The sequence below is a fragment of the Mus caroli genome, unplaced genomic scaffold, assembly GCF_978045245.1.
Source record: "Mus caroli unplaced genomic scaffold, Mus_caroli_1 scaffold_8, whole genome shotgun sequence".
NCBI classification, from domain to species: domain Eukaryota; kingdom Metazoa; phylum Chordata; class Mammalia; order Rodentia; family Muridae; genus Mus; species Mus caroli.
In genome coordinates this window covers 3,995,802-4,020,203 of record NW_028227263.1, presented here as the reverse complement: position 1 = coordinate 4,020,203, position 24,402 = coordinate 3,995,802, and the positions used below count along the sequence as shown (strand labels likewise).

The window sequence follows — 24,402 nt, the reverse complement described above, 5'->3', positions numbered from 1 at the left end:
TCAACTCATGTCTCCCAGAGACCGGGTGAATACCAGAACGGCCTGGAGACATGCTCTACCTAGCCCACAGGCAGGCTTGGGAAGGAGCAATGTCTAGAAAGCCTACGAGCACTTCCCTCCACAATGTCCCTGTGGCTTGAGCAAGTATAGCCTGGGTAGGCAGAATGGGCTAAGGCCGGTGGGTCTGGAGGGCTCAGCCACTCGCCTGTTGTTACTGGCCACATGGAAGTGGCACTCACTCCACGTGACCCAGAGTGGACATCAGTTACCACCAGCAGCTCGGGCTGCCTCACAGCAAAGGTTACGAAGACTGACCGGCAGCAGCACAAAGGAGCCTCACCTGAGTTGCATTGCATGTTTTCCACCCTTTACCCATCCCCAGCTCTGCCCAGGAATGTCAGAGCACACACATAAGCCTGCTCCTCCCATTACACAGCTGACCACTTGACCCCTGCTTGCTGGGCCAGGGCGAGGTCACAGGCAGAGCAAGATTGGACCAGTTCTGTGAGATCAGCAGTAAGGGCTATGAACCAGGAAGCCTCTCTGGGGTTCATCAAGAGCTGGGCTTGGGGTCCACTTCTGCCACTCCTCTGTCCAGCTCACCTGTGATGTCCCAAAGTGTGTCAAGTGGGCAACAAGCCAGGCCAAAAAGTTCTATTGGCCCTCAGTACCCCAGGAAGTGCTAACTGCCCAGGAGAAATGTGCCAGGGCCCTGCCCTTCTGAGGTTGTAGCCTGGGACCCTGACTTCCTGGCAGCACCCACTTCCTCTGCCCCAACTCTGGAAACAATAGCCGGGGCCTTAGGGTCCCTGTTCACATAAGGGCAGTACCTTGGCTAGCAAGCCACAACTCTTGTTTATTTCCTCCTAGCCAGCTAGTTGGCTGCTCTAAATTCACCCAACCCTGCCCCAAGATGTCAAATAGCAAGGTGGGCAGGGTAGCCTTGTGGCGGGTGTCAACATGGTGGAGACAGGTACCCTCTTCTAGAGATAGCTCATCCCTCAGGAGATGCTCTAGTGGATGGGGACTTTAAGAACTCCTGTATGTGAAGGAGGGAGGGGCCCCCACCAGGAGCTGAAAGCTCCCAAACTCAAAAAGCCTTGGACCCAATGCCCCAGGACTAAACCACTAAAGAGCTCTGTCCCGGTGCTACTTGGGGGTGGAGGGTACCTGGTGGCGGCTTGATTGAGACTTCCCCAAGGCTGCAGCCCTCATAGGCTTCATCCAGTACTGCCCCTGCAGGCAGGCCCATGTCCCCATCTGCTACTGCAGCTTGGCCAGTTAGAGCAGCTGGGGCCGCACCCTGCTCTCCGGGGCCAGCTGCAAAGGGGCCCCAGGTGCTTTGGGGACCGCTGGGAGGGCAGTCAGAGGCAGGCGAGGGAGGCGGAACCACAGTTGGTGTGGTGGGGGGAATGGTGCCCCAGGCCCGCCCCCTTCCTTCAGGCTCCCTCGTGCCCACTCCCGGGTGACTCGGTAACCTGTCGCTCAGGTTCCTCCTCGCACAGCCCCGCCCCGGCCTATCCGGCCCAGCAGAGGTCCCGCCTGTCCCGGGAGAGGGAGCTCCGCAGAGGCTCTGACAGACAGCGGGCGGACAAGCTGACCGAGGGGCCTAACCAAGCACAGGCGCTGAGGGACGGAGCGCAGGTGAGCACTTCAGCCAGGGAATTTGCCAATCTGAGCCTCAGTTTCCCAGAATGGCCGTGAGATGTAGAGCTCTCGCTCCGGACTCTGGGTCCGGGCGCTTGGTTTGGAAGGCAAGCCAGAACAGGGAGCTGAGAGCACCTGAGAGTGAGGTTTGGGATGGCCCGGATCGGATCGCCGGACTCGGGACAGCTAAACCTTAGTTAGGGGGGCTGCGAGTGTGGCAAGGGACGTAGGAACTTGGGGGAGAGGCCGGGCCTGACCCTTCCTTGGGCTTTTAGCACAAGAACCGCTCGGTTAAAGCCCGGTCGGTCCAGCGGGTGGTGGCCAGTGGTTCGTGATATTTTTAAGCCAGCGGTGTGTGACTCACTCGCCCTGGTCCCGGCCCCCTCCCAGCCCTGGGGCGGATGAGGGGAACCTGGCAGTTGACAAGAGAGGTGGTGAGGAAGGGAGGGCCTTCATCCAGCAGGCTCGACCTCCTTCAGGATCTGACCTGACATACCACCCAGGGCCTAAAGGTGGGCCTTTTTCTGGCTGTTTGAGCTCAAAAGAAACCCAGAGCCTGGGAAACATCAGGCTGAGTCAGTCAGTCTTCAGGTCAAAGTTGAAGTGTGGTCTCTCAGGGGATGAGGGTGGGAGATGGGAATAGATGTGGGGGTTGGGGATCAGCTGGTGGGAGGGGCTATGAACATCCATAGCTTGCCCGGGACTGAAAAGTCTGCGATACTACATAAAACTATCGCTGGAGGCAGGAAAGGGCAAAACATGTCCACAGCTCACCTCTGCTGTGTCCCCTGTGCAGCCCTCCTTGGCTGCTGGGGCCTTTCCCACCCTAGACTCTCAGTGGTCCTACTTTGTGCGTGGACCTCTCCTGGAGCTGTCGCTGCTTTGCCCATTACTCCCTCCCAGCCTGCCTGGGTCTCTTCAGATGCACCCATCCCTTCCCACAAACAACTTTCTGGTTCATCTCAGCCTCTGTTGCTCCCACCTGATGATTTCCTGAACTTTGTCCCCAGATTAGGACCCAGCCAGGTCCTAAGGGACTCCCCCTTCCCATTCCAGGACCACACCCAGCTCCCACAAGGACAGCCAAGAGCCCAGGTGACTAAGCCGACCCCTCCCCAAGGTCACTCAGTGTGGAGAGCTGGAATTTGAACTTGGAGCCAGTTCCTCCGCCCTCCTTGCCCTGCCGGGGCCTCCTCCTGTTCCACTGCTGAACCTACCAAATGCTCTAACATGCTGGGCCTCCCTTCAACCCGGAAAGTGGCTACAGTAAAACCAGCCCGAGCCCCCAGGCCTTGTAGGCCTGGGTGTTACATCTTTGCCACCAATGGATTGTTTGGATTTCCTGCCTCCCTACTCCACTTCAGCTCTAGAAGCCTCCAGGGAGGGAACCTTTTGCAGGGTAGAGGTAGCCCCAGCCTTATCCCTCCTACCTAGTCCTAAGGTCCTGGCCTAGATATCCCCAAGGGCAGGGCTGCGTGTCCAAGCCTGTTCAGAGTCTGTGTGCCTTCAGGCCTGGGTCTCTAGCAGTTTGTTTTGTCCTGGTGTGTGTATTCCTGGTCCCACGTGCCTGGTGCCCTTGGCTGAGCTAGCCAGGAATCCCATTAAGCAAACACCGGGGCTCACCTACTGAGGTCATGTGCATTCCGGACATTCTCCATGGATAGGTGGACCTAGAAATCTGGCCCAGCCTCTTCTTATAAGCTAGGACCTCGGCTGGGGGTAGGGGAGCGGCCAGAAAGCTGGTCAAGGTAATAGCTAAGGCCTACGGTCCTCGCCTCCTGGTAGCCCACCCCTCAAGACCTGGGCAAACCAGAAAATACTAGAGTGCTACAGGCCTACTCCTGAGCCCTCATACCAGTCTCCTGGCTGAAGGCCTGACCCTAGCAGACTCAAATGCTGAAGCTAGGAAGGATGGTGGCCTTGTTAGTAATATCAGACAAAGGTAGACCTATATGTGGGTCCTTAGGAAGAGCTGGCCATAGAACTTCAGAAGGACAGACAGAAATGTTATCGACCTGTCATTCCAGTGGCGTAACGGCAGCCTGTCACTGAAGGTCTCTCTACGTCCCTCAGTTAATGTCAGGCTGGCCCAGCCCACCAGATTCTGTTGTATCCAGAGAAGGGCTCAGGTCGAGCCTGTAAGGAAAGCTTGCTCACATTCATGGCCATGCCTCAATTTCCCCAAAATGTACCCAGGGGAAGTCTGAGCTGGGAATTCTACTTCTGAAGAGGCCTTGTTTGTATATAGTCACCTGGGTTTTTACCAGGGGGGGCCAGTCACCCCCAAAACTTCTGCCCTATAACCATCCTCTCCAGGGTCTCCCAAGAGGGAGATAAGAGCTGGTCTCTTTGCTGGATCTGGGGGAGCCGGCCTCTGTGAGCATCCCACACATATATGTATGCAGGGGTCCCTAGGAGTGAAGCCTGGGGCAAGGGAGGAGTAGTGGGGTCCACCTATACTTTGTGCCCTCCTAGGTCTCCAGCCTTACCCTCTCCTCTCTCACTGCCTCAGGGTTTTTGAAGGAACCATCTTCTCTCAGATTATCCCCCACCCATCCCCTCCATCAGAGCTTCCCTGACAGTTTCTAGGAACACCCTTGCAGAGAACCAAAGGTCCTAGGCCAGATGAGTCTCCATTGCCACCACCAGCATGGGCCTGGAGAACTCTGCTTCCTAGAGATCCCCTGAGGACTCTGGCCCAGCACTGAGAGTTCTAGCATGCGGGGCAGAAAGAAATAAGAGAGGAGACCCAGGCCTAGCCTGGCCAGGAGAAAGGGTCAGCTGAGCTCTTCTGTCTTTAGGTCTGCCCTCCCTGACACTGGCTACCACTGGGAACGCCATGAGCCAGTCAGCATCCATGAGCTGCTGCCCAGGAGCTGCCAAGTAAGTGTTGTCCTACCGCCTCAAGTCCCCAGGGAGGGGTGTGACATGAGCCCTGCCCTCACCTGCCTCTCCCGCTGCAGCGGCAGTCTGGGCCGGTCTGATGGTGTGCCCAGGATGAGCGCAAAGGACCTGTTTGGTGAGTGAAGTTTAAGGATGGTATGGACTTAAGGAGGATGAACGTGACCATGGCGGTCTCATCCCTGCCTACTCCGGGGCTGAGCTCTAGCCCAGGGAAATTCTAAGGGCTCAGAGGAGGCCTCTGGACCCTACTTCACTGAGAATTCTGGATATCTATCCGCAAGGCTCCTGGCTACTAAACATTCTCCACTCTGCTGTAAGGGGAGAGGCCTTTACGAATAATTCAGGGAGCATTAATATTGATTCCACTGTGCAGCCCTGCAATCTGATCAAGTAGGTGGGGTTAGATGGGACCCAGCTGCCAGGTATCTGCTCCAGTGGACTAGGCTACTTCTGCTTGCCCATGCCCCTCCCCAACTATGCCCTTAACTTGTGCTTCTGGACGCTGGTTACTAAATGCTGGAAGTTGGAGCCTTGGAAAGCAAGAACTCCAGAGAGGAGGCATGTTCCCGTGATAGCTTGTAGGATAGGAAATCCTTGGCCCCGGGCCCCTTCCGTAGGAGGGTGGGCAGCCTCCATTAGAGAAGACTACATTTCCTGTCCCTCACCCAAACAGATCCTCAGTGAGAGGCTGCCCCCTCCCATTCTGAATAAGTCTCTTGTCTTCTAAAGCTTCAGGTCCCCAGGGGGCCTCTCCTGGGGTTCCTCTCCTCTCCTGGGGGTCCCCAGAGGCTTTCCTGGGGTTCCTCCCTGTCCCACAGGAGCTTCTCAGCCTTCAGGGGTTCAAAGAGCAACACCTCTCATCTCGACACTGTTCTCCCCTGTGGACCCTGGGGGTCACGTCCTTCTAGACTGGGTCTTACTCTTTGGGGTGCATGACATCTGTGTCTCTATCCAGAGCAGAGGAAGAAGTACTCCAACTCCAACGTCATCATGCACGAGACTTCACAGTATCACGTGCAGGTGAGGACCAGGAAGTAACCCCCATATTTCCAGGGACAGGTGGAGAAACTGAGGCTCAGGGAGAAGTTGGGAAGAGAGAGCAAAGGACTGCACTGCGCTGGTCCTGGACCCAGCCATAGTGGGGAAACGGCTTCCTCAGGGCTGAGGGAGTTCATAGCCATAGCAGGGCCTGCTCAGACCCTTCTCTGTAGGTTGGTACCCATGGCCCACAGCAGCCAGGGCGCTGAGACATCACCTATGTCGCTGGGCAGCTCGGAAAAGACCATGGAAGGAAGTTGTCATCTTGGCCCCAAAACAAGGAACTGCACTGGGAGGAACATGATGGAACAAAGACACTCTTTATTGAGAGCTACAGAGAGCCTGGATAGCAAGGCTGAGTCTAGACATAGCCTGTGCCCTTTGACCAGCTGCCAGCTTGAGTGGCCCTTCTCCTGGTCACCTCTAATTTGCTGAGAATTCAAGAACTATGTTTTAATGGCTTTCCTGAGACTGGGAGCTAGCTGGGTTTCTGGCCATAAACTGAGCTTATAAGATAGTGGTGAGGAATGACAGAGAAGTAGAAAGAGGAGCCCCTGAGCAGCCAGCACTCCCAATGGGTCTCATGTATTGCTGGCTCTCTTCGTCTCCCCACTCTACCCAGGACCCTTACCCCAGAAGTGAGGCAGGCTGCTATCCTCAGAACCTTACCTCCTTGTCTGTAGAATAGACCAAAAGAGCCATCAGGAATCTCCATGGCTCCTCAACCCTGCTCTCTTAGGCGATCAAGGTTCTGACCACCCACCCACCTGGGTCAATGGGCCATGATCTTGTGACCACAGCCACTCAGTGCCCAAGGACAGGGCATGGAGGCACAGAAGGGTCAGCAATGACCTCTTCCTTTACGGTGTGCCACCGTTCGTTCTCTGAAGTGGAACTTTGTCCTCCTTGGTGAGGAACTACGTGGGGCATCCAGCCTGGCTCCTGGACTTTGATCCATCCTGCTTGACGCTGCCCCACTGCTGCAGGAACCTTTCCTTCCTGCTCGGGGGCAGAGGCAGACGTTTCTGTCAGGTTTCTCTATTGCTCTCTGATGAAAAGACTGAGGCCCAGAGAAGGAAGCTGAGAAGCATTCAGAGCTGTGCTTGCTTTTTCTGACCTTTTCCTGACTTTTTTTTACAATAAATAAATGGATGGTACAGTTCTGTTACTATCAGACTGGGACATAAAACAGTCCCATCTCTCCTAGGTGACTTTCAGAGCCCCTTGTGTCCAAAGCCACCCCATCCTAATCCCTAGCAATGCTGATCTGTCTTGCATCCCCAACACTTGTCTTTTTGAGAAATTTACCCTACCCAGGAGATCCCGTGGTCCACCACCACCTTTGTTTCTTGCTTCATTTTAAGAAAACCATGTTGAGAGAAACCTTGTCTCAAAACAAACAAAAACAAAAAAGCTAAAAGCAAACCTTCCTCCAGTTGGTAATTTGTTAGCTAATGTGTGTCAACATCTTTTGATTAAACAGACATATTTGATTTGGAGGCACCTAGCCATATACCCATTTTTCTTTTCTGGTTATTTGTTAATCTGCTAGTGAGAAGACTAAGCAAGCCTACTATTGAAGATTTCTGTGTTTTCAAGGTAGCATAATCTTTTGCATCTAGACCCATGATCGACTTTATTTTGTTTTATTTTTGAGACCCTGTCTCTAATTAATTAATTAAGCATGTTGCTGACATTTGATTGGCATTGAGTCCAACCTATTATCAGTTTAGGGAGAATTGGCATCTTAACAATGTTGTGTGTTCTCATCTACTAACATGGGATGTTTCTCCATTTATTAAGATTTCTTTAATTTTTTTTAACAGTGTTTTCTGATTTTCACTTTGGTGGTCATATTTATATTTAAATTATTCTTTAGCTTACAAATGGCATTGTGAGAGGTTTCCCTAGCACAGTGGTTATCATGTCATGTTCACCACATAAATAGGAGTGTGGTTTTAATGTTGCTTTGGTTTCAGTTTTGGTTTGGGACAGGGTTTCACTATGCAACCCTAATTGACCTGGAACTTGCCATTTAGACTAGGATGATTTCCAGGGAATCCACCACCTTCCTCTGCTTTCCCTGTGCCGGCACTGAAGGCATGTACCACCATACCTGGCACAAATGGCACTTTTTATTGTTGTTGTTGTTTTGTTTTGCTTTTTACTTTTTCTGGTGCTGTTTTAAATTTTTTTTAGATTTATTTATGTTATAGTATGAATGTTTTGCCCTGTATGTATGTATGTATATATGTGCAGTACATGCATGTCTGGTACCCATGGAAGGCATTAAATTCCCTGGAACTATAGATGCAGACAGTTGTGAGCTGCCATGTGGATCCTGGGAATGGAACCAGGGTCCTCTGCAAGAACAAAAGTGCTCACAACCACTGAGCCATCTCTCCAGTCCCTTTTCATTTTTTGAAATTATAATATAATTACACCATTTCCCCCCTTCCCTTTCCTTCCTCAAAATTCTCCCATGTATCTTTTCTAGCTCTCTTTCAAATTCATGGCCTTTTTTTCCCCATCAATTGCTGTTACATATATACATATGCATGTATATACATGTATATTCCTGAATATGCAACTTGCTCAGTCTATACAGTGTTACTGGTGTGTATGCTTTCAGGGTTGACCATTTGGTATGGGATAACCTCTTGGTGTGCTGTGCCTTAGGGAAGCCAATCTCTTCAGCCCTCAGCATTCCTCACTTGCCTGTAGGTCTTGGTGTATGGTTAATGCTGAGGCCTGGTGGGTTTTCCCCATCCACTTTGGAACGTTTACTGTTGTTGTCCTTGTTAATCTCATGTTTGGCAGTCATGTTGGTGAGATGTGATGGGTGTAGCTTCTGACACCCCTAGGAGACACAGTCTCACAGCAAACTCCTGATCCCCTTGCTCTTCCACAGTTCTTTCTGTCCCTTTGTCTACAATGCTTCCTGTGGGAGCTGTTTTGTAGATTTATCGTTGGGACCGGGGTTTACAGCTCTCCATTTTGATTGGTTGTGGTTTTCTGCAATGGTCCCCTTTTGTTGCAAAGGAAAGTTTCTTTGTTGAAGGATGAGAACTACACTTGCCTGTGGCTGTAAGGACAAATATTTAGAATGTAGCTAGGGATCATGCTGGTGTAATAAAGTGGCAGTAGTAGTTTCTCCGGACTTCACAAGTTCTGGGGAGCTGACTAGGTTTTCACCACTTGGCATAATGTCCCTCTTGCTCATAGAATCTTAGCCTAGGTAAACAGCTGTGGTGACCACCAAAGTATGTGCACCATAGATTGTATTTTTAAAACTTCATCGTCTAATTATCTGCCAGTTACATAAGCTAAAAAAGAGAGCTTTGGTATGGTTGTCTGAGACTTTGGTGAATTTAATGATTTCCTTGTAGACCAGACTTTCTTCACAGACAATTATATTGTTTGAAAAGAAATATCTGGAGCTGGAGTGACAGCTGAGAGCTGAAGAACATTTGCTGCTCTTTCAGAGGACCAGAATTTAGTCCCTGACACCCACGTTGGGCTACTCAGAAATATTTATAAATTCAGATCAAGAGGATCTTGGCCCCTTTCTGGCCTCTATGAGCACCCATGCACAAGCACACACACACACACACACAAACATGCAAGTTTTTGTCTTTGTTTTTAAAGAAGCTAGGTATGGTGGCATGCACTTTTCATCTCAGCCCTGAAGACTGAGAAAGGCAGGTGGGTCTCTATGAATCTGAGGCCAGCCTGGTCTACATAAAGACCCATACTGAGCCAAGCAGTAGTGGTGCATGCCTTTATTTCTAGCACCCTAGAAGCAGTGGCAGGCAGATCTCTGAGTTTGAGGCCAGCCTAATCTACAGAGTAAGTTCCACGACAGCTAGAGATACACAGAGAAACTCTGTCTTGAAAAAAAAAATCTAAGAACTAAGAAAAATTTCCAAATGCTGAATAAACTTTGGTATTTGGCATATATTGATTTATTCAAGATGTCTTCCAGGTGTATTGGCTCACAGTTATAATCCAGCCTTTAGAGGCAGAGCCAGGAGGATCACCACAAATGCAAGGCTAGCTGTTTGCATAGCAAGCTCCAGGCCAGCCTAGACTACAGAGTAAGACCCTAACTCAAAAATGAAGCAAACAGCTGGCCATGGCAGTACACTCTAATCCCAGCACTTAGGAGGTAGAAGTAGGAGAATCTCTGTGAGTTCAAGGCCAGCCTGGCCCACATAGTAAGTTCCAGGACAGTCAGGGCTATACAGAGAGATCCTGTCTCAAAAGAAAAAAAGATAAACCAAGCAAAATATATTACCCTACTGGGTATGGTGGCCCTACTGTATATCTTAGCACTTAGCAGGTAGCATCAGGAGGATTAGGAATTCAAGGCCAGCTAACTATAATTTCAGCCTCCACAGATACCAGCATTCATGTGCACATACCCACATGCAGACACACATACCTACACATAATTAAAAATAGTTTTGAAAAAAGTATTTTTAAATGGTTTGGGGCTAGAGAGATGGCAGGGTGGTTAAAAGCACTTGCTGCTCTTGTAGAGGACCTGGGTTCAATTCCCAGCACACATATGACTACTCACAAGCACCTACAACATCAGTTCCAAGAGATCTCATGCCGTTTTCTGGCCTCCATGGGTGGCTGCATGCACATATGAACTTCAAGCACACACACACATATGCACAGGAAAACACACAAGCAGATGGGTGGATGGATGATGGATGGATAATAAAAAAATAAATAAATAAATATTTGTTTTTTTTCAGATAAGCTCAGGCTGTCCTAGACCTTGCTGTGTAGGCAAGACTGGCCTCAGGCATACAGAGATCTGCCTTCTGAATACCGGGACTAACAGAGTGCACCACCATACCCAGCCCTGAGATGAATAATAGTTTTTAATGGAGCTGGGGTATATGATTCAGTATTAAGATACTTGCCTAGCATACATGAGGTCCTAGATTCAATCCTCGGTATTGCAAAAGGAAAAGAAAAGATATTTTGTATGTATTCATAGGCTGTTTGCAAGCATTTAACTGAAGATTTTTAAAAATTTGTATTAGTACTTATATGTATGTACATGTATCTGTGTGTGTGTGTGTGTGTCCAAGGAGGTCAGAGAGGAAGGCGGAGTTCTAGGCAGTCGTGAGCTGCCTGACCCGGGAGCTGAGAATTGAGCTCTGCTCCTCTGCAAGGACAAAATGTACCCTTAACCACAGAACTATTTCCTCAGTCCTGAAGACTTTTTAGAAGACAAATGTCTGTTAGAGACACTGACCTCAATTTTCTTTTTTCTTTTTTTTTTAAAGTGGATCTGTCTCCCGCAGTTGGTCCCAGTGTGATTTTTTTTTTTTTTAAGATTTATTTATTTATTATGTGTAAGTACACTGTAGCTGTCTTCAGACACTCCAGAAGAGGGTGTCAGATCTCATTGCAGATGGTTGTGAGCCACCATGTGGTTGCTGGGATTTGAACTCTGGACCTTCAGGAGAGCAGTCGGGTGCTCTTACCCACTGAGCCATCTCACCAGCCCTCAATTTTCTATATAATAACCATGTCAGACTTACAGATCAGGTTATGTTGACCTAAGACAGTGAGTGGAGAAGTTATCCTCTGTCCTTTATTTAAAAAAAAAAAAAAAAAGCTGGGTGTGGTAACACACGCCTTTAATCCCAGCACTCGGGAGGCAGAGGCAGGTGGATTTCTGAGTTCGAGGCCAGCCTGGTCTACAAAGTGAGTTCCAGGACACCCAGGGCTATACAGAGAAACCCTGTCTCGAAAAACCAAAAAAAAAAAAAAGTTTGTATTGTTTCTTACAAAAATATTTGTTAGGGTTTACCACTGAAGCATTCTGAATGCAAGATTTCCTTTGGGGGTGGGGAGCAGCGTTGTTTGTTTTTTATTTTTGTTTTTTGATCTTTTCAAGACTGGGTTTTTCTGTAGCATTGGCTTGTCCTGCCTCTGCCCACTGAGTGGTGGGATTAAAGGTGGTTAAAGGTGTACACCACCATGGCTGGCCTACAAGATTCCCTTTGTTGAGAAGTTTCATTCTCATGTCTGTGTGATTTTTTTGTAATGTTCCTTCTTTCCTTTGGGCTTTTGAAAATCAGCAGGTCCTTTTGTTTGCTTGTGTGTTTGGTTGGTTGGTGTCTGATTACTGTTGTAGTTGTTTACTTCTTTGCCATTGTTGTTTTGTTTTTGTGGCAGGGTCTTTCAGGTTAGTCCTAGCAAGCCTAGAACATGCTATATAGTCCAGGCTGGCTTTGAATTGGATTGATCCTCCTGCTCCCACACGCGTCTGCCTCCCAGAGAGCTGTGATTGTAGGAAGACATCACCTACTGTGTCCTGCTCAGACGTCACTGTTGCCTCTATTTACTCTTGCTAAGGGGGTAACTTTGGACTTTATTTAAATTTCTGTGTTTATGGTTTACTAGTTTGTGGATTTTTGCCCTCAGGTTTCTTCCATTTCCTTTGGGTCTTGTTTTATGGTGTGCTCTTTTGGCACTGTTTATTTAGCATCCTTGCTGGTGATGGAACCCAGGGTCTTGTGCACACTAGACAAGATCCTGCCACTAAGTCACACCCCAGCAGTGTTTCTAGCTTGTTAAGGCAAAAGCTGAGATCATCGATCTTGAGTAGTTTTCTTCCTTTATCAATTTTTAAAATGTAATGTATGAGTGCTCTGCTGCATATACATCCGCAGGTGGCAAAAGCACCTGATCCCTTATAGATGGCTATGAGCCACCATATGGGTGCTGGGACTTGAACTAAAGACCTCTGGAAGAGCAGGCAGTACTCTTAACTGCTGAGCCATCTCCCCAACCCCAAGTGCCTGTTTTCATTTTGTTCTGCTTTGTTAAGCTCCAAATATGTTTTAATCTTCTTACATTTTCTTTGTGACTTCATTTTGGGTTTTGTTTTGTTCTGTTTTTCATTTCTTTGATTTTTTTGAGACAAGGTTTATGTATCTCTGGCTGACCTGGAACTCATAGACCAGGCTGTCCTGGAATTCAGACAGACCCACTGCCCTCAGCCTTCTGAGTACTGGGACTAAAGCCATGAGGCACTACCATTTGTCTGGGCTATGACTTCATTTTTGACCCATAAGTCATGTTTTCCATATGCCATTCACCCATCCATCGTTTATTCACGTTTCTGAGGTTTCACTCTCTGGCCCAGCCTGGCCTGCACCGCCTGATCTCCCTGCTTCCATCTCCCAAGCAGAGGGATCACAAGCATTCATCACCATGCCCAGCTTTGAGAATTCTTTAAAGTTTTTATTTATTTGTTTGACTGTTTTTGAGACAGGGCTCCATAAAGCCCAGACTAGCTAGCCTTGAACACTGTGTAGATGAAGTGAACCTTCAACTCCAGGTTCTTCTGTCTGCTATCTTGCTAGTGTTGAGATTACAGCCTTGCTCTACCACACCCTGCTGAAGTTTTTTGTATTGATCTCTGCTCTAATTCCACCAAGGTCAAAAACCTCTGTGCTTTCGGTCTTGTAGCCTTTCTTGAGACTCCTTTGGTCGCCTAGCAGCATGACTTTGTTTTGTTAGTTGTGAGGCGTTTCGTTTTAGTGTTTACCCTGCCTGCTACAAATGGAAGACTTGTCTCTCATCCCACTGCGTTTCTGCCTACTCATTGTTGAACCTGTTTGCAGCCGGCAAGCTGGCCTAAATCTTGCATCTGCGCAGGTTACCTACAGTAGTTTTGCTAGGGGTAGATTCATACAGATGCTTTTCAAGGTGTCACTAATTTGTCAGTAAAGAGGCTGGGCAGGAGCTGGATGAGAGCACGGCTTCTCTGTCCAAACACACAAGTGCAGCTCACAGGGACTTTGGGCAATGGATAGGAGAATGTGCAAAACTCAATAGTCATTTCATTCCTGAAACAATGGTCTCCTAAGAGTGTCAGTTTGCATATTTTTATTCAGTCAGGCTTCCTGCATTTCACTTTGTTAAAAAGTTACGTTAGTGAGGCTGGAGAGACTGGTTAAGAGTTTTGTTGCTTTTACAAAGAACTCAAGTTTGTAAAGTTACACCGGGGACTGGAAAGATGGCTCAGAGTTAAGAGTGCTTGCTCTTCCAGAAGACTTGGGTTCGGTTCCAAACATCCACATGGTGGTTCCTCTAGTTCCAGGGGATCGGATGCCCTAGTGTGACCTCCATGGGCACCAGGTACTGGTACACACACACACATATATCACACACACACACACACACACCAAACAAGGGTGTTGTGTCACATGGCTGTAATCCCAGCAGCACTTGGAAGACAGAGATAAGAGGACCACTACAAGTTCAAAGCCAGCCTGGGCCACTTGTCAAATTCCAAGCTAGCCAGAGCTACATAGCAACACCCTGTCAAAACAAACAAAAAAGAAGAGATTATTTCTGGTTTGAAACCAGGATTTGTTTTTCATGATAAAGGTCCATTCACTCTGCTTTAAAAAAAAAAGAAAGAAAGGAAAAAGAAAAAGAAAGAAAGAAAGAAAGAAAGAAAGAAAGAAAGAAAGAAAGAAGGAAGGAAGGAAGGAAGGAAGGAAGGAAGGAAGGAAGGAAGGAAGGAAGGAAAGAAAGAAAGAAAGAAAGAAAGAAAGAAAGAAAGAAAGAAAGAAAGAAAGGAAGGAAGAAAGAAAGGAAGGAAGGCAGGCAGGCCTGGCATAGTGGCATGGCACACCTTTAATCCTAGCAGAGACAGGTGGATCCCTGAGTTCAATGCCTCATCTACAGACCAAGTTCTAGAACATCCAGAGCTACACAGTAAGATCCTGTCTTCAAAACCAAATAAAGTAAAATAAAAAAAGTATAAAATACCCAAGCCATGTGTTGGTTACGTACTCTTTTAATCCCAGCACTTGGGAGGCAGAAGCAGGTAGATCCCTGAGTTTAAGGTCAACCTAGTTTACAGAGTGAATTCCAGGACAGCCAGAGATACACAGAGAACCCTTTCTCAATAAATAAATAAATAAATAAATAAATAAGCAAGCAAGCAAGCAAGCAAGCAAGCAACTAAACAGATATATAAATGAATAGACTAGATTAAGTGGCTGGGTGTGTACCCACTTGCCTCTCATTCCAACATTTGGGAGGCAAAGGTAGATGGTTCTCTGAGTTCTAGACTAGCCAGGGCAACAGTGAGACCCTGTCTCAAAATAAATAAATAAAATATAAAAATAAAAAAGTTACTTATAACCCAGTGTGGTGGCACACACTTGTAATCTCGGCACCAAGGAAGTTTGGGCAAGAAGTGAGTTGTGAATTCAAGGGCCTGGGCCATATAGTGAGACACTGTCTTAAAATCCTACTCCAGGGCTGGAGGAATGGCTCAGCAGTTAAGAGGACTTACTATCTGCTCCTCCAGAAGTCCAGAATTCAATTTCCAGCAACCACATGGTGGCTAACAATCATCTATAATGGGATCTGATGCCCTCTTCTGTCTTGTGGGCAAATACAGCATTCATGTACAAAAATAAATAATTTATTTTAAGCTGTACTAAAAACTTGCTTATTCTTCTGTAGACTTGGTACTCCTTTCCTTCAGTTATTTTGTTAGGTGTTACCTTTTTATCTTGGTTTGGTTGTTTTCAAGACAGGGTTTCTCTGTATAGCCCTGGCTGTCCTGTCACTTGCTCTGTAAACCAGGCTGGCCTCTAAGTTGCAGAGATTCACCTGCCTCTGACTCCTGAGTGCTGGGATTAAAAGGCTTCACTACCACTGCTCAACTGCATGGTGAACTCTTTATAAATATAAACAAAACTAGCCGAGGGCTGGAGAGATGGCTTTTACAGACAACCCAAGTTTGGTTCCCAACACCCACATCAGGCAGTTCATAACTCCCTCTACCTCTGGCTCCAGCGGTGCTAATACCCTCCTCTGGTCTCCCCTGACACCAGGCACAAACATGTTATACACATACATACATGCAGGCAAAAACAATCATAACATAAAATAAAAATAAAGGAAATAAAAAGAAAACTAGCCGAAATCAAGGAGAGCGAAACCCCAGGAAGCTAAGGTAGAAGGATTACTGTAAGTTTGAGGACATTCTGAGCTACATAGTGAATTATAGGCCAGCCTGGGCTACAGAGTGGAACCTCCCTTCAGAAAAGGGGTGAGGATCTTGGGATGCGGCTCAGTGTGTACAGTACTTACCTAATATGCACAAAGCCTTGGGTTTGACCCTCAGTACCACAGACCCGTACAAATATGGCAGCATAAGCCTGCAATCACATCACTTGGGAGAATCAGGAATACAAGGTCATCTTCAGCTACATAGCAAGTCTCAGTTGAGATCAGCCTGCGTTAAATGTTTCTCATATATATATGAAACAGGGTGTCAGTGGGTGGCCTGAAACTTGCTATGTGAATCAGGCTGGCCTCAGCATCACAGAGATGTATCTGCCTGCCTCTGCCTCCTGAGTGCTGGGATTAAAAGCATGTACTACCATATCCAGCCAAGTCTAGAAAATAGTTTAATTTTATTATTTCACATGTATGGGTGTTTTACCTGCATGTATGTGTCTGTATGCTACATGTATGACTTGTGGCTGTAGAGGTCTGAAGAGAGCATCAGGTCCCCTGGAACTGGAGTTACAGAGGATTGTGAGCAGCCATGTGGGTGCTGGGAACTGAACGCTGATCTGAAAGAACAGCTACTGTTCTTTTATTTGTTTGTTTTTTGGTTTGGTTTTTTTTTTTTTTTTTTCGAGACAGGGTTTCTCTGTGTAGCCCTGGCTGTCCTGGAACTCACTCTGTAGACTCAGAAATCTGTCTGCCTCTGCCTCCCAAGTGCTGGGATTAAAGGCGTGCAACAACACTGCCCAGCCAGCTACTGTTCTTAACCACTGGCCCATCTCCCCTGTCCCAGTCTAAAAGTTTTTGAGGACTTTAGTCAGCAATCATAAGCCACAAAGGCACACACCAGAGCAGAAAGATGACTTCTCCCGACTAAGGTGTAGCTGTGGCCCTTCAGATCCCCAGTTGGCTGAGGCTCCCAGACTGTCCCCTCTTGTGCCCAGGGTTTAAGTAGTAGAAGAGCTGTGCCTGGCAGTGACCTCTGACCTCTCCCTTAGCACCTGGCCACATTCATTATGGACAAGAGTGAGGCTATTGCCTCCGTGGATGACGCCATCCGGAAGTTGGTACAGCTGAGCTCCAAGGAGAAGGTCTGGGCCCAGGAAGTCCTGCTGCAGGTGAACGACAAGTCACTGCGACTGCTGGATGTTGAGTCCCAGGTACTGGTTGACAACAGCAGGTACAGGGAGCTGACGGACAGAGGCAGGGCCAGATGTCCAGTTCATCCAGATGTGTGTGGCATGCTGGTCTGTGTAAGGGAATTGAGCCGAGGGCAGTCAGGGAAAGCTGGACCCAGCTGAGAGTCTGGGCCACTTTTGGCAACCTAGACTGGCTTAGCTCTGCACCTGCTAGGTTGCTAAGCAACCAGGGCAGCACTGTTCTCTGGAAGAGCCTTGCTGGGTATCAAGCGAGATACAGCTGTGCCCCAGGGCCTATGCTCGAGGGCATCCCCAATTAGTGTCTATGTCCCTGTCGATGGGCCAGGTGTGGGCAGTGTTCCTGCTTTACACCTGTGAAAGTTACACATGTGTTCCTATCTGGGGAGTATATTCCACATACCGTGGCCACAAGAATCCATTGCTGGGGTGTCAGTGTGTTTCTCAGCCACATACATAGCGCTATTTATCATGATGGTAGCCTACATCCACATCCAAGGCCTGTCAGGCAAGGCTGACCCACTGTATACCCTCCCACAGGAAGAGCTGGAGAACTTTCCACTGCCCACTGTGCAGCACAGCCAGACAGTGCTAAACCAGCTGCGCTACCCCTCTGTGCTGCTGCTGGTGTGCCAGGACTCAGACCAGAACAAGCCCGACATCCACTTCTTTCACTGTGACGAGGTGGAGGTAAGGCAGACAGCCAGGGGTGGGCATGACGCCAGTTGGCCAAGCTGACTTGACACCCCTGTGTCTCCAGGCGGAACTTGTGCAGGAAGACATTGAGAGTGCCCTGGCTGACTACCGGCTGGGGAAGAAGATGAGACCACAGACCCTAAAGTAGGGCCCTGGGGGTGTATAAAGTGAGGGATCTTGCCCTTTTCCTTGGGGCACAATAGCCTGGGATGTGAGGGCAGCAGGGTGGCAGCACCCAGCAGAAGGGCCATGGCCAGGCTGAGCTATGTCTTCCTCTGCCCTCTAGGGGACACCAGGAGAAGATCCGCCAGCGGCAGTCTATCTTGCCCCCTCCACAGAGCCCAGCCCCCATTCCCTTCCAGCGACAGCCGGGAGATTCCCCTCAGGCCAAGAACCGTGTGGGCCTGCCCTTGCCAGTGCCATTCAGTGAACCAGGTAGGCTGAGGGATGGGTGGGGATTCCATTTGGGATTTAATGGAGAACCCTTCAGCAGCTGCTCTGTACCCCCTCCCCCAACAGGCTATCGCCGTAGGGAATCCCAGGACGAGGAGCCACGGGCTGTGCTGGCTCAGAGAATAGAGAAGGAGACGGTGGGTGCCCAGCCTCCCAAAATGCTTTTCCATCCTTGCCTGCTTCCTGTTGGCACTGGGTCTGGCTCATGGTTTCCAGAGTGTCCCACAGTAGGTGGGGGATGATCATGGCTGACCCCTGGTCCCTCTTCTAACCTCAGCAAATCCTTAACTGTACCCTGGATGACATTGAATGGTTCGTGGCCCGGCTGCAGAAGGCAGCTGAGGCTTTCAAGCAGTTGAACCAGCGGAAAAAGGGGAAGAAGAAGAACAAGAAGGGGCCAGCAGGTACCAACCAGAGTGATAGGGAAGGGGCTGGAGGACGCTGGGGCAAGAAATGGTAGGCACACAATAGCTGGAGGGAAGGAGAGTCTGGAAGGGGACAGCATCCAACAGCAGGCACTCAGCGGGGGTCCAGGGCTCACAACTTTCCATGTTTTGCCAGAGGGTGTCCTTACACTTCGGGCACGCCCCCCCTCAGAGGGAGAGTTTGTTGACTGTTTCCAGAAAACCAAGCTGGCCATCAACCTGCTGGTGAGTCAGCCCCGCCCTGTGTTGGGAGTGCGGGCCCACACACATGCACGCACACGCACATGCCATCTGTCACCTGCTTGTTCTTCCCACCCCCAGGCGAAGCTGCAGAAGCACATCCAAAACCCCAGTGCAGCCGAGCTGGTGCACTTCCTCTTCGGGCCTCTGGATCTGGTGACTGGGGCTGGGACAGGGCGGGGTCAGGGGCAACAGAGTGATCCACATGGGTTTGGGGTGGAGGAAACAAGTGCCCACCTTAGCATACTCAAGCTCTGTCTGGGTTCCCAGGAGGCCACAGTCCATCCCTGAGGGCCGGCCTGTAGAGCTGTGGTGGGTGGGGGTAGGCTGGGTCTGGTGGCTTTGGTGGGCTGGGCTTCCCCACTAAACTCACTCTGTCTAGATCATCAACACATGTGGCAGCCCCGACATAGCACGCTCTGTCTCCAGCCCTTTGCTGTCCACTGATGCCGTGAGCTTCTTACGTGGCCACCTGGTCCCCAAAGAGATGACACTGTGGGAATCACTGGGGGAGACCTGGATGAGGCCTCGGTATGGAGAAGGGGCAAGATGTGAACTAAACAGAGGTCTCGAGTGGGTTGGTCCCAGCAGGGCATGCGACTGACCTTCTGCTGACCACAGCTCTGAATGGCCCCGGGAGCCACAGGTGCCACTCTACGTGCCCAAGTTCCGCAGCGGCTGGGAACCACCCCTGGATGTCCTACAGGAGGCTCCCTGGGAGGTAGAAGGACTGGCATCTGTGCCCAGTGATCAGGTCAGAACTCCAGCCCAGCCCATGCCCACCCCTCCCCAGAGCTTCTCCCCAGCCCACCCGTGCTTCTACCCTCAAGGCTTCTAAAGCAACAATGTCTTCTACCCCAACCCCTGCAATGCCAGGTCACCTTGGCTTACCACCTGCCTGGGCATTTGGCCCTTTTCCCTCAATGCTGCTGGGTCACAGTACATTCATCAAGCTTTGTCCCTTGTCCCAAGACTGATCACAGTCACTGTAGCCCATCCACTACCCCACATCAAGCCCAGGCTCCCTGCTTTCCCCACAGCTGACCCCCAAGAATCGACTATCCGTACGACATTCCCCAAAGCACAGCCTCTCCTCCGAGTCCCAAGCCCCAGAGGACATTGCACCACCAGGCAGCTCCCCACATGCTAACAGGTAAGTCCCCACAGTGTGAACACCACACACTGTTGCATGTGAGCTACCTCCACACGGTGTCAAATGCCCCATTCTGGTGTAAAATAGTTATTTTCCAAATGAGAATCCAACTTTCTTTTTGTTTTTAATATAATTTTTTTTTTTTTTTTGTTTTTCGAGACAGGGTTTCTCTGTATAGCCCTGGCTGTCCTGGAACTCACTTTGTAGACCAGGCTGGCCTCGAACTCAGAAATCCTCCTGCCTCTGCCTTCTGAGTGCTGGTTGCCTGGCTACATTACTTCTTTTTATACTTTCTTGTTTCATAATCAGTGTTAGAAAGAGACAGAGATTGGATGTGGAAACCCACACCTTTGGTCCCAGGACTCAGGAGGCAGAGGCAGAGAGATCTCTGTGAGTCTTAGGCAGTCAATGGCTGCATAGTGAGACGCTGTCAAATTTTTAATTAATTAAAATCAAGGTTAGAAATTCACTGAACCAAGCCGGGTGTGGTGGCGCACGCCTTTAATCCCAGCACTCGGGAGGCAGAGGCAGGAGGATTTCTGAGTTCGAGGCCAGCCTGGTCTACAGAGTGAGTTCCAGGACAGCCAGGGCTACACAAAACAAACAAACACCACCAGCAACTTCTCCAAGCACCACCCACTGTGGTGCTGCTGGGGACTCAGAGCAAGGGGCTCTGATTATCCCCTCCCCCACTACACATCCCACACTCCCCGTGAGTTAAACAGAAGCCCAAGACATGGGGGTATCCCTCTTACCTCCCCCTCCTCTGGTTCTTACTCCTACCCAGGGTCTACCTGGTGGTCCTAGGGCTCCTTTTCAAAGAGAACCCCTCTCCTTGGGCTTCTTTAGCTTGCTATCCAGTGTCCCTACTGGGATCATATTTATGGGACATTCTCAGCCTATCAATACACTGGGCACAGACCTGGATCCCCCACCCCTCCTCTCTCTCCAGTGCCACACTGACCAGGAACATGACCTGGCTGGGGGGGGGGACCATTAGCCAGAGCTCACCCCTGCTCCAGAGATGCAAGGGGACTTCCAGAAAGGACACATAATATCTCTAAGGGGCTGTAACTGAAAATCTCCTAGCCCTGTGGTCAACTGGGAACATGTGACCCTGTCACTCCCTAGGCACACCTCTTGCTCTAGTCCCTCTGAGGAGCAGGGCAAGAGACTCCCCAAGATAGTTTGAGCTGGGCCAGCCTCTTGGAGTCTGTTCCCCGCCTCCCCCTGCCTGCTGGAGTGTCACAGTTTCCACTCCTGGCTGAGAAGCACAGCCTCTCTTCACTGCAACCTGGGCAGCAGAACGGGAGGCAGCTGCAGCTGGGAAGCAGTAAAAGACTTCTGTCCAGCCCTGGGCCTCAACTCTTCCTGGTCCTGCAGGGGCTACCAGGCGACACCAGCCATGACCAAGTATGTCAAGATCCTCTATGATTTCACAGCGCGAAACGCCAATGAGCTGTCTGTGCTCAAGGACGAGGTCCTAGAGGTAAGGACCAGGGCTATACAGGGGAAGTGGGGCATGTTCTGGGACCATGGTCTGTAATCCACCCATCTTCCCAGTGTGCTTGACCTGGGCTTCCTACCGGGCCTCCAGTGCCCTCTCTGACCCCCACCACAGTCTGGCTGAGCCACTGAGCTGCCTTCTGATGTCTGGGGGATCCCTGAAGGTCTACTGTGGTGGGTGGCCCTTCGGTAGAAGCCAGTAGGGGCTTGTCATTCATGGCCACCCAAGATCACCACCCTGGACCAACTTATTTGTGCCTAACCTGAATCCAGGCCACCTACTGAGGGACAGAAAGTGGAGCAGGCTGGGGGAAGCTCTGCATTCAGAATCAGGTTAAGAGGTACCCTATCTCCAGGACTGGGGAAGCCAGGCAGGGACTGGGTAGCCCATCAGGCCAAGACATGTCCAGAGGATAGAGAGCTGTGCTTGAGATACCTGGACAATGCTTTGGCCCTCTGTGAAGGGTTTGGCAAGTGTCCCCAGCATCTGACTCTAATAGTATTTGAGGTCTGCACGAGGATGTTGGTGAGTCTCACAGACATCTGGACACTTGGCAGGTGCTGGAGGATGGCCGGCAGTGGTGGAAGCTACGAAATCGCAGTGGCCAGGCGGGCTATGTGCCCTGCAACATCCTGGCTGAAGCTCGGCAGGAGGACGTGGGTGCCCCCTTGGAACAGGTGATCGCCTGCCACGGCTCCATTCTGTCTACAGCACAGTCAGAGCCCCTAAGGTTAGGGGTGCAGCTGGTCTCAATGTGATATTTGAACCTGATCCCCGGAAACCTGCTGCCCCCAAGCTGGGCCAAGGGCTGTGTGGGTTCCTGGGGTCTTACTCAAGGGAAGAAAGGGCTGACCCACCCATCTGGGGTCCTGGGTAAGTCCTTATATAATAGCCCCTCACCTTACCCCTCACCTCTTCCTCACTCCTTGCAGTCTGGCCAGAAATACTGGGGTCCAGCCAGCCCCACCCACAAACTGCCCCCAATTTTCGCAGGGAACAAAGAAGGTGAGTAGATCCACTTTGGAGTTAGAAGTGCGGGGAGGGGCAGGGGAGGGAAGTGATAGGATGGGGGGGGGGGAGGCAGAGAATGGGTCCGAGTGAAGGGGCTGAGAGCGTGCGCCCCACAGAGCTAATCCACCACATGGACGAGGTCAATGACGAGCTCATGAAAAAGATCAGCCACATCAAGACACAGCCGCAGCGCAACTTCCGCGTGGAGCGCAGCCAGCCAGTGCACCTGCCGCTTACGTTCGAGTCAGGTCCGGATGAGGTCCGCGCCTGGCTGGAAGCCAAGGCCTTCAGTGCCAGGTGAGCCCCGTGTGCACAGCCGGTGGGGCGGGCGGGGCCTGGAGGACAGTGTCCCGCCCATGGCCCCGCCCTCACGCCCACCTGCCCCTAGGATCGTGGAGAACCTGGGCATCTTAACTGGACCCCAGCTCTTCTCCCTCAACAAGGAGGAACTGAAAAAAGTGTGCGGAGAAGAGGGCAGTCGCGTGTACAGCCAGCTCACAGTTCAGAAGGCCTTCCTGGAGGTGAGCAGCTCCTGCCTGCTTCTGAGTTCCTTCCTGGGCATAAGCACCTGCACCTGAGGTCACTGGAAAAACAGGAAACAGCAGGGCCCTGTCCTGTACCCTCTCTATTCCCCAACCTCCCGGCTGAGGTCCAATCTCTTTTTCCTAGAAACAACAAAGTGGGTCAGAACTGGAGAAGCTTATGAACAAGATCAGGAGGGCCGAGGACAGCTATACCAGCCAACACACTTCACCAGAGTCAGAGGGGGCGCCGCACCTGTAATGGGCCCAACCCAAATGCATGGAGTATTATTTTTATATGTGTATTATTTTATACCAAGGACACAGATGGGCTGGGTGTAACTGGCTTACCTGCCCTCCAGGCAGAGTCCTGTGTATGAGCCTAGCTACACCTGTGGGTAGCTCTTTTGCCACCCGAGCCCTACCCCCAACCCAATACTCTTCTTCCAAAACCAAGGCCAGCCTCAGCCAAACCTGTACCTGGCAGTGCCAGTTCCTTCTCAACCTGCTGCCAAGGCCCCAGGACTCTCCCGGTGGGCAAGGCCTCTTCCCCTGGTCTTCTTGGTGCACATGAAGGTCCTTGTTCCTTAACGATGCTGGGCCCCAACTCCGCAGCTCTCCCTTGTGTTGCTTGTTTCTACATTCACGTTTCCCTGCATCCACTGTACCCCAATTGCAGGATGGGCCTGAGCCCTCAGCTGACCAGCCTGGTGTCCTTGCCTACATATTTGCCCACTCCCTTCACGCTGCTAGCATCCCAGGAACAACCTGGTCAGGGGCTACAGGACAGGAGGCCTTGGGTGACCTGCTGGTATAGAGTATGCTGTATTCTTTCTTCTTTGAGACCTAAGAATGCACCAGACATAGGTTCTGACTTCAAATGTCCCATCCCACCCAAAGAGCCTGTGATAATAGATGTCTCTGGCTATTTCCACCAGCCTGTTCGCTGGTGTCTGGTGCATTTCCCAGCTCTGGATGGAGCCCCAGACCCAGAGATGAGAGTGGGGACTCCACAGCTATGTCAATAAACCAGATGTCTCCTAGCAACTTATATATCTGTTTCTTGGGGTAGAAGTACTCTGACACCCAAACTGCCTCTTCCTCCTTCTCCTTTTCTCTGGGATAGTGCATTGGCCCTGAACTCTGAATAGTCATCCTGCCTAAGCCTTCTGTGCTGGGATCCTACTTGTAGACCACGAAGCCTGGCCATGTCCTTCAAAGATCTTTCCAGGAGAGAGCAACCCATCCACACAGGTAGTGCTTTGGCCATGCCAGGGGACACCTCTCACCTCCACACCCATCCAAAACGGCCCTAAGGACATTTCTGGGAGGGACTCCAGAGGGTGTCTAGACAGCCCAAAACCTTCCAACCAGCTGGCTTTCAAAGGTCCCATTCTGAGTAGGAGCAGAATTCAGCAGGCCCAGGAGCATGAATCAGAGGGAGATAGAGACACTATTTAGAAGACTGTTCCAAGATGAGGGAGGTGTCAAAAGGAGAGCAGGGGCCTGAAAGACCTCACTGACAAGTTGGAGAGAGACCCAGGTATCTGCCCGACTGGCCAGAGACTTTCCTTTG

The 24,402-nt window shown here is 50.4% G+C and overlaps 1 protein-coding gene across 1 annotated transcript; it reads left to right on the top strand.

Moving 5' to 3' along the window:
* Window positions 1-1,494: 1,494 nt before the first annotated feature.
* Window positions 1,495-23,873, top strand: Eps8l2 (EPS8 signaling adaptor L2). The gene is made up of 21 exons (XM_021168945.3): window positions 1,495-1,644; window positions 4,449-4,530; window positions 4,611-4,666; window positions 5,507-5,571; window positions 16,662-16,823; window positions 17,361-17,510; window positions 17,581-17,660; window positions 17,803-17,951; window positions 18,036-18,106; window positions 18,247-18,373; window positions 18,531-18,619; window positions 18,716-18,790; window positions 19,017-19,165; window positions 19,256-19,388; window positions 19,675-19,787; window positions 21,171-21,276; window positions 21,852-21,971; window positions 22,227-22,299; window positions 22,422-22,602; window positions 22,694-22,826; window positions 22,975-23,873. Exons 2-21 carry the CDS (start codon window positions 4,487-4,489, stop codon window positions 23,086-23,088), a joined length of 2,190 nt encoding a protein of 729 aa, XP_021024604.1. The 5' UTR covers window positions 1,495-1,644; window positions 4,449-4,486; the 3' UTR covers window positions 23,089-23,873.
* The last annotated feature ends 529 nt before the right edge of the window (window positions 23,874-24,402 follow it).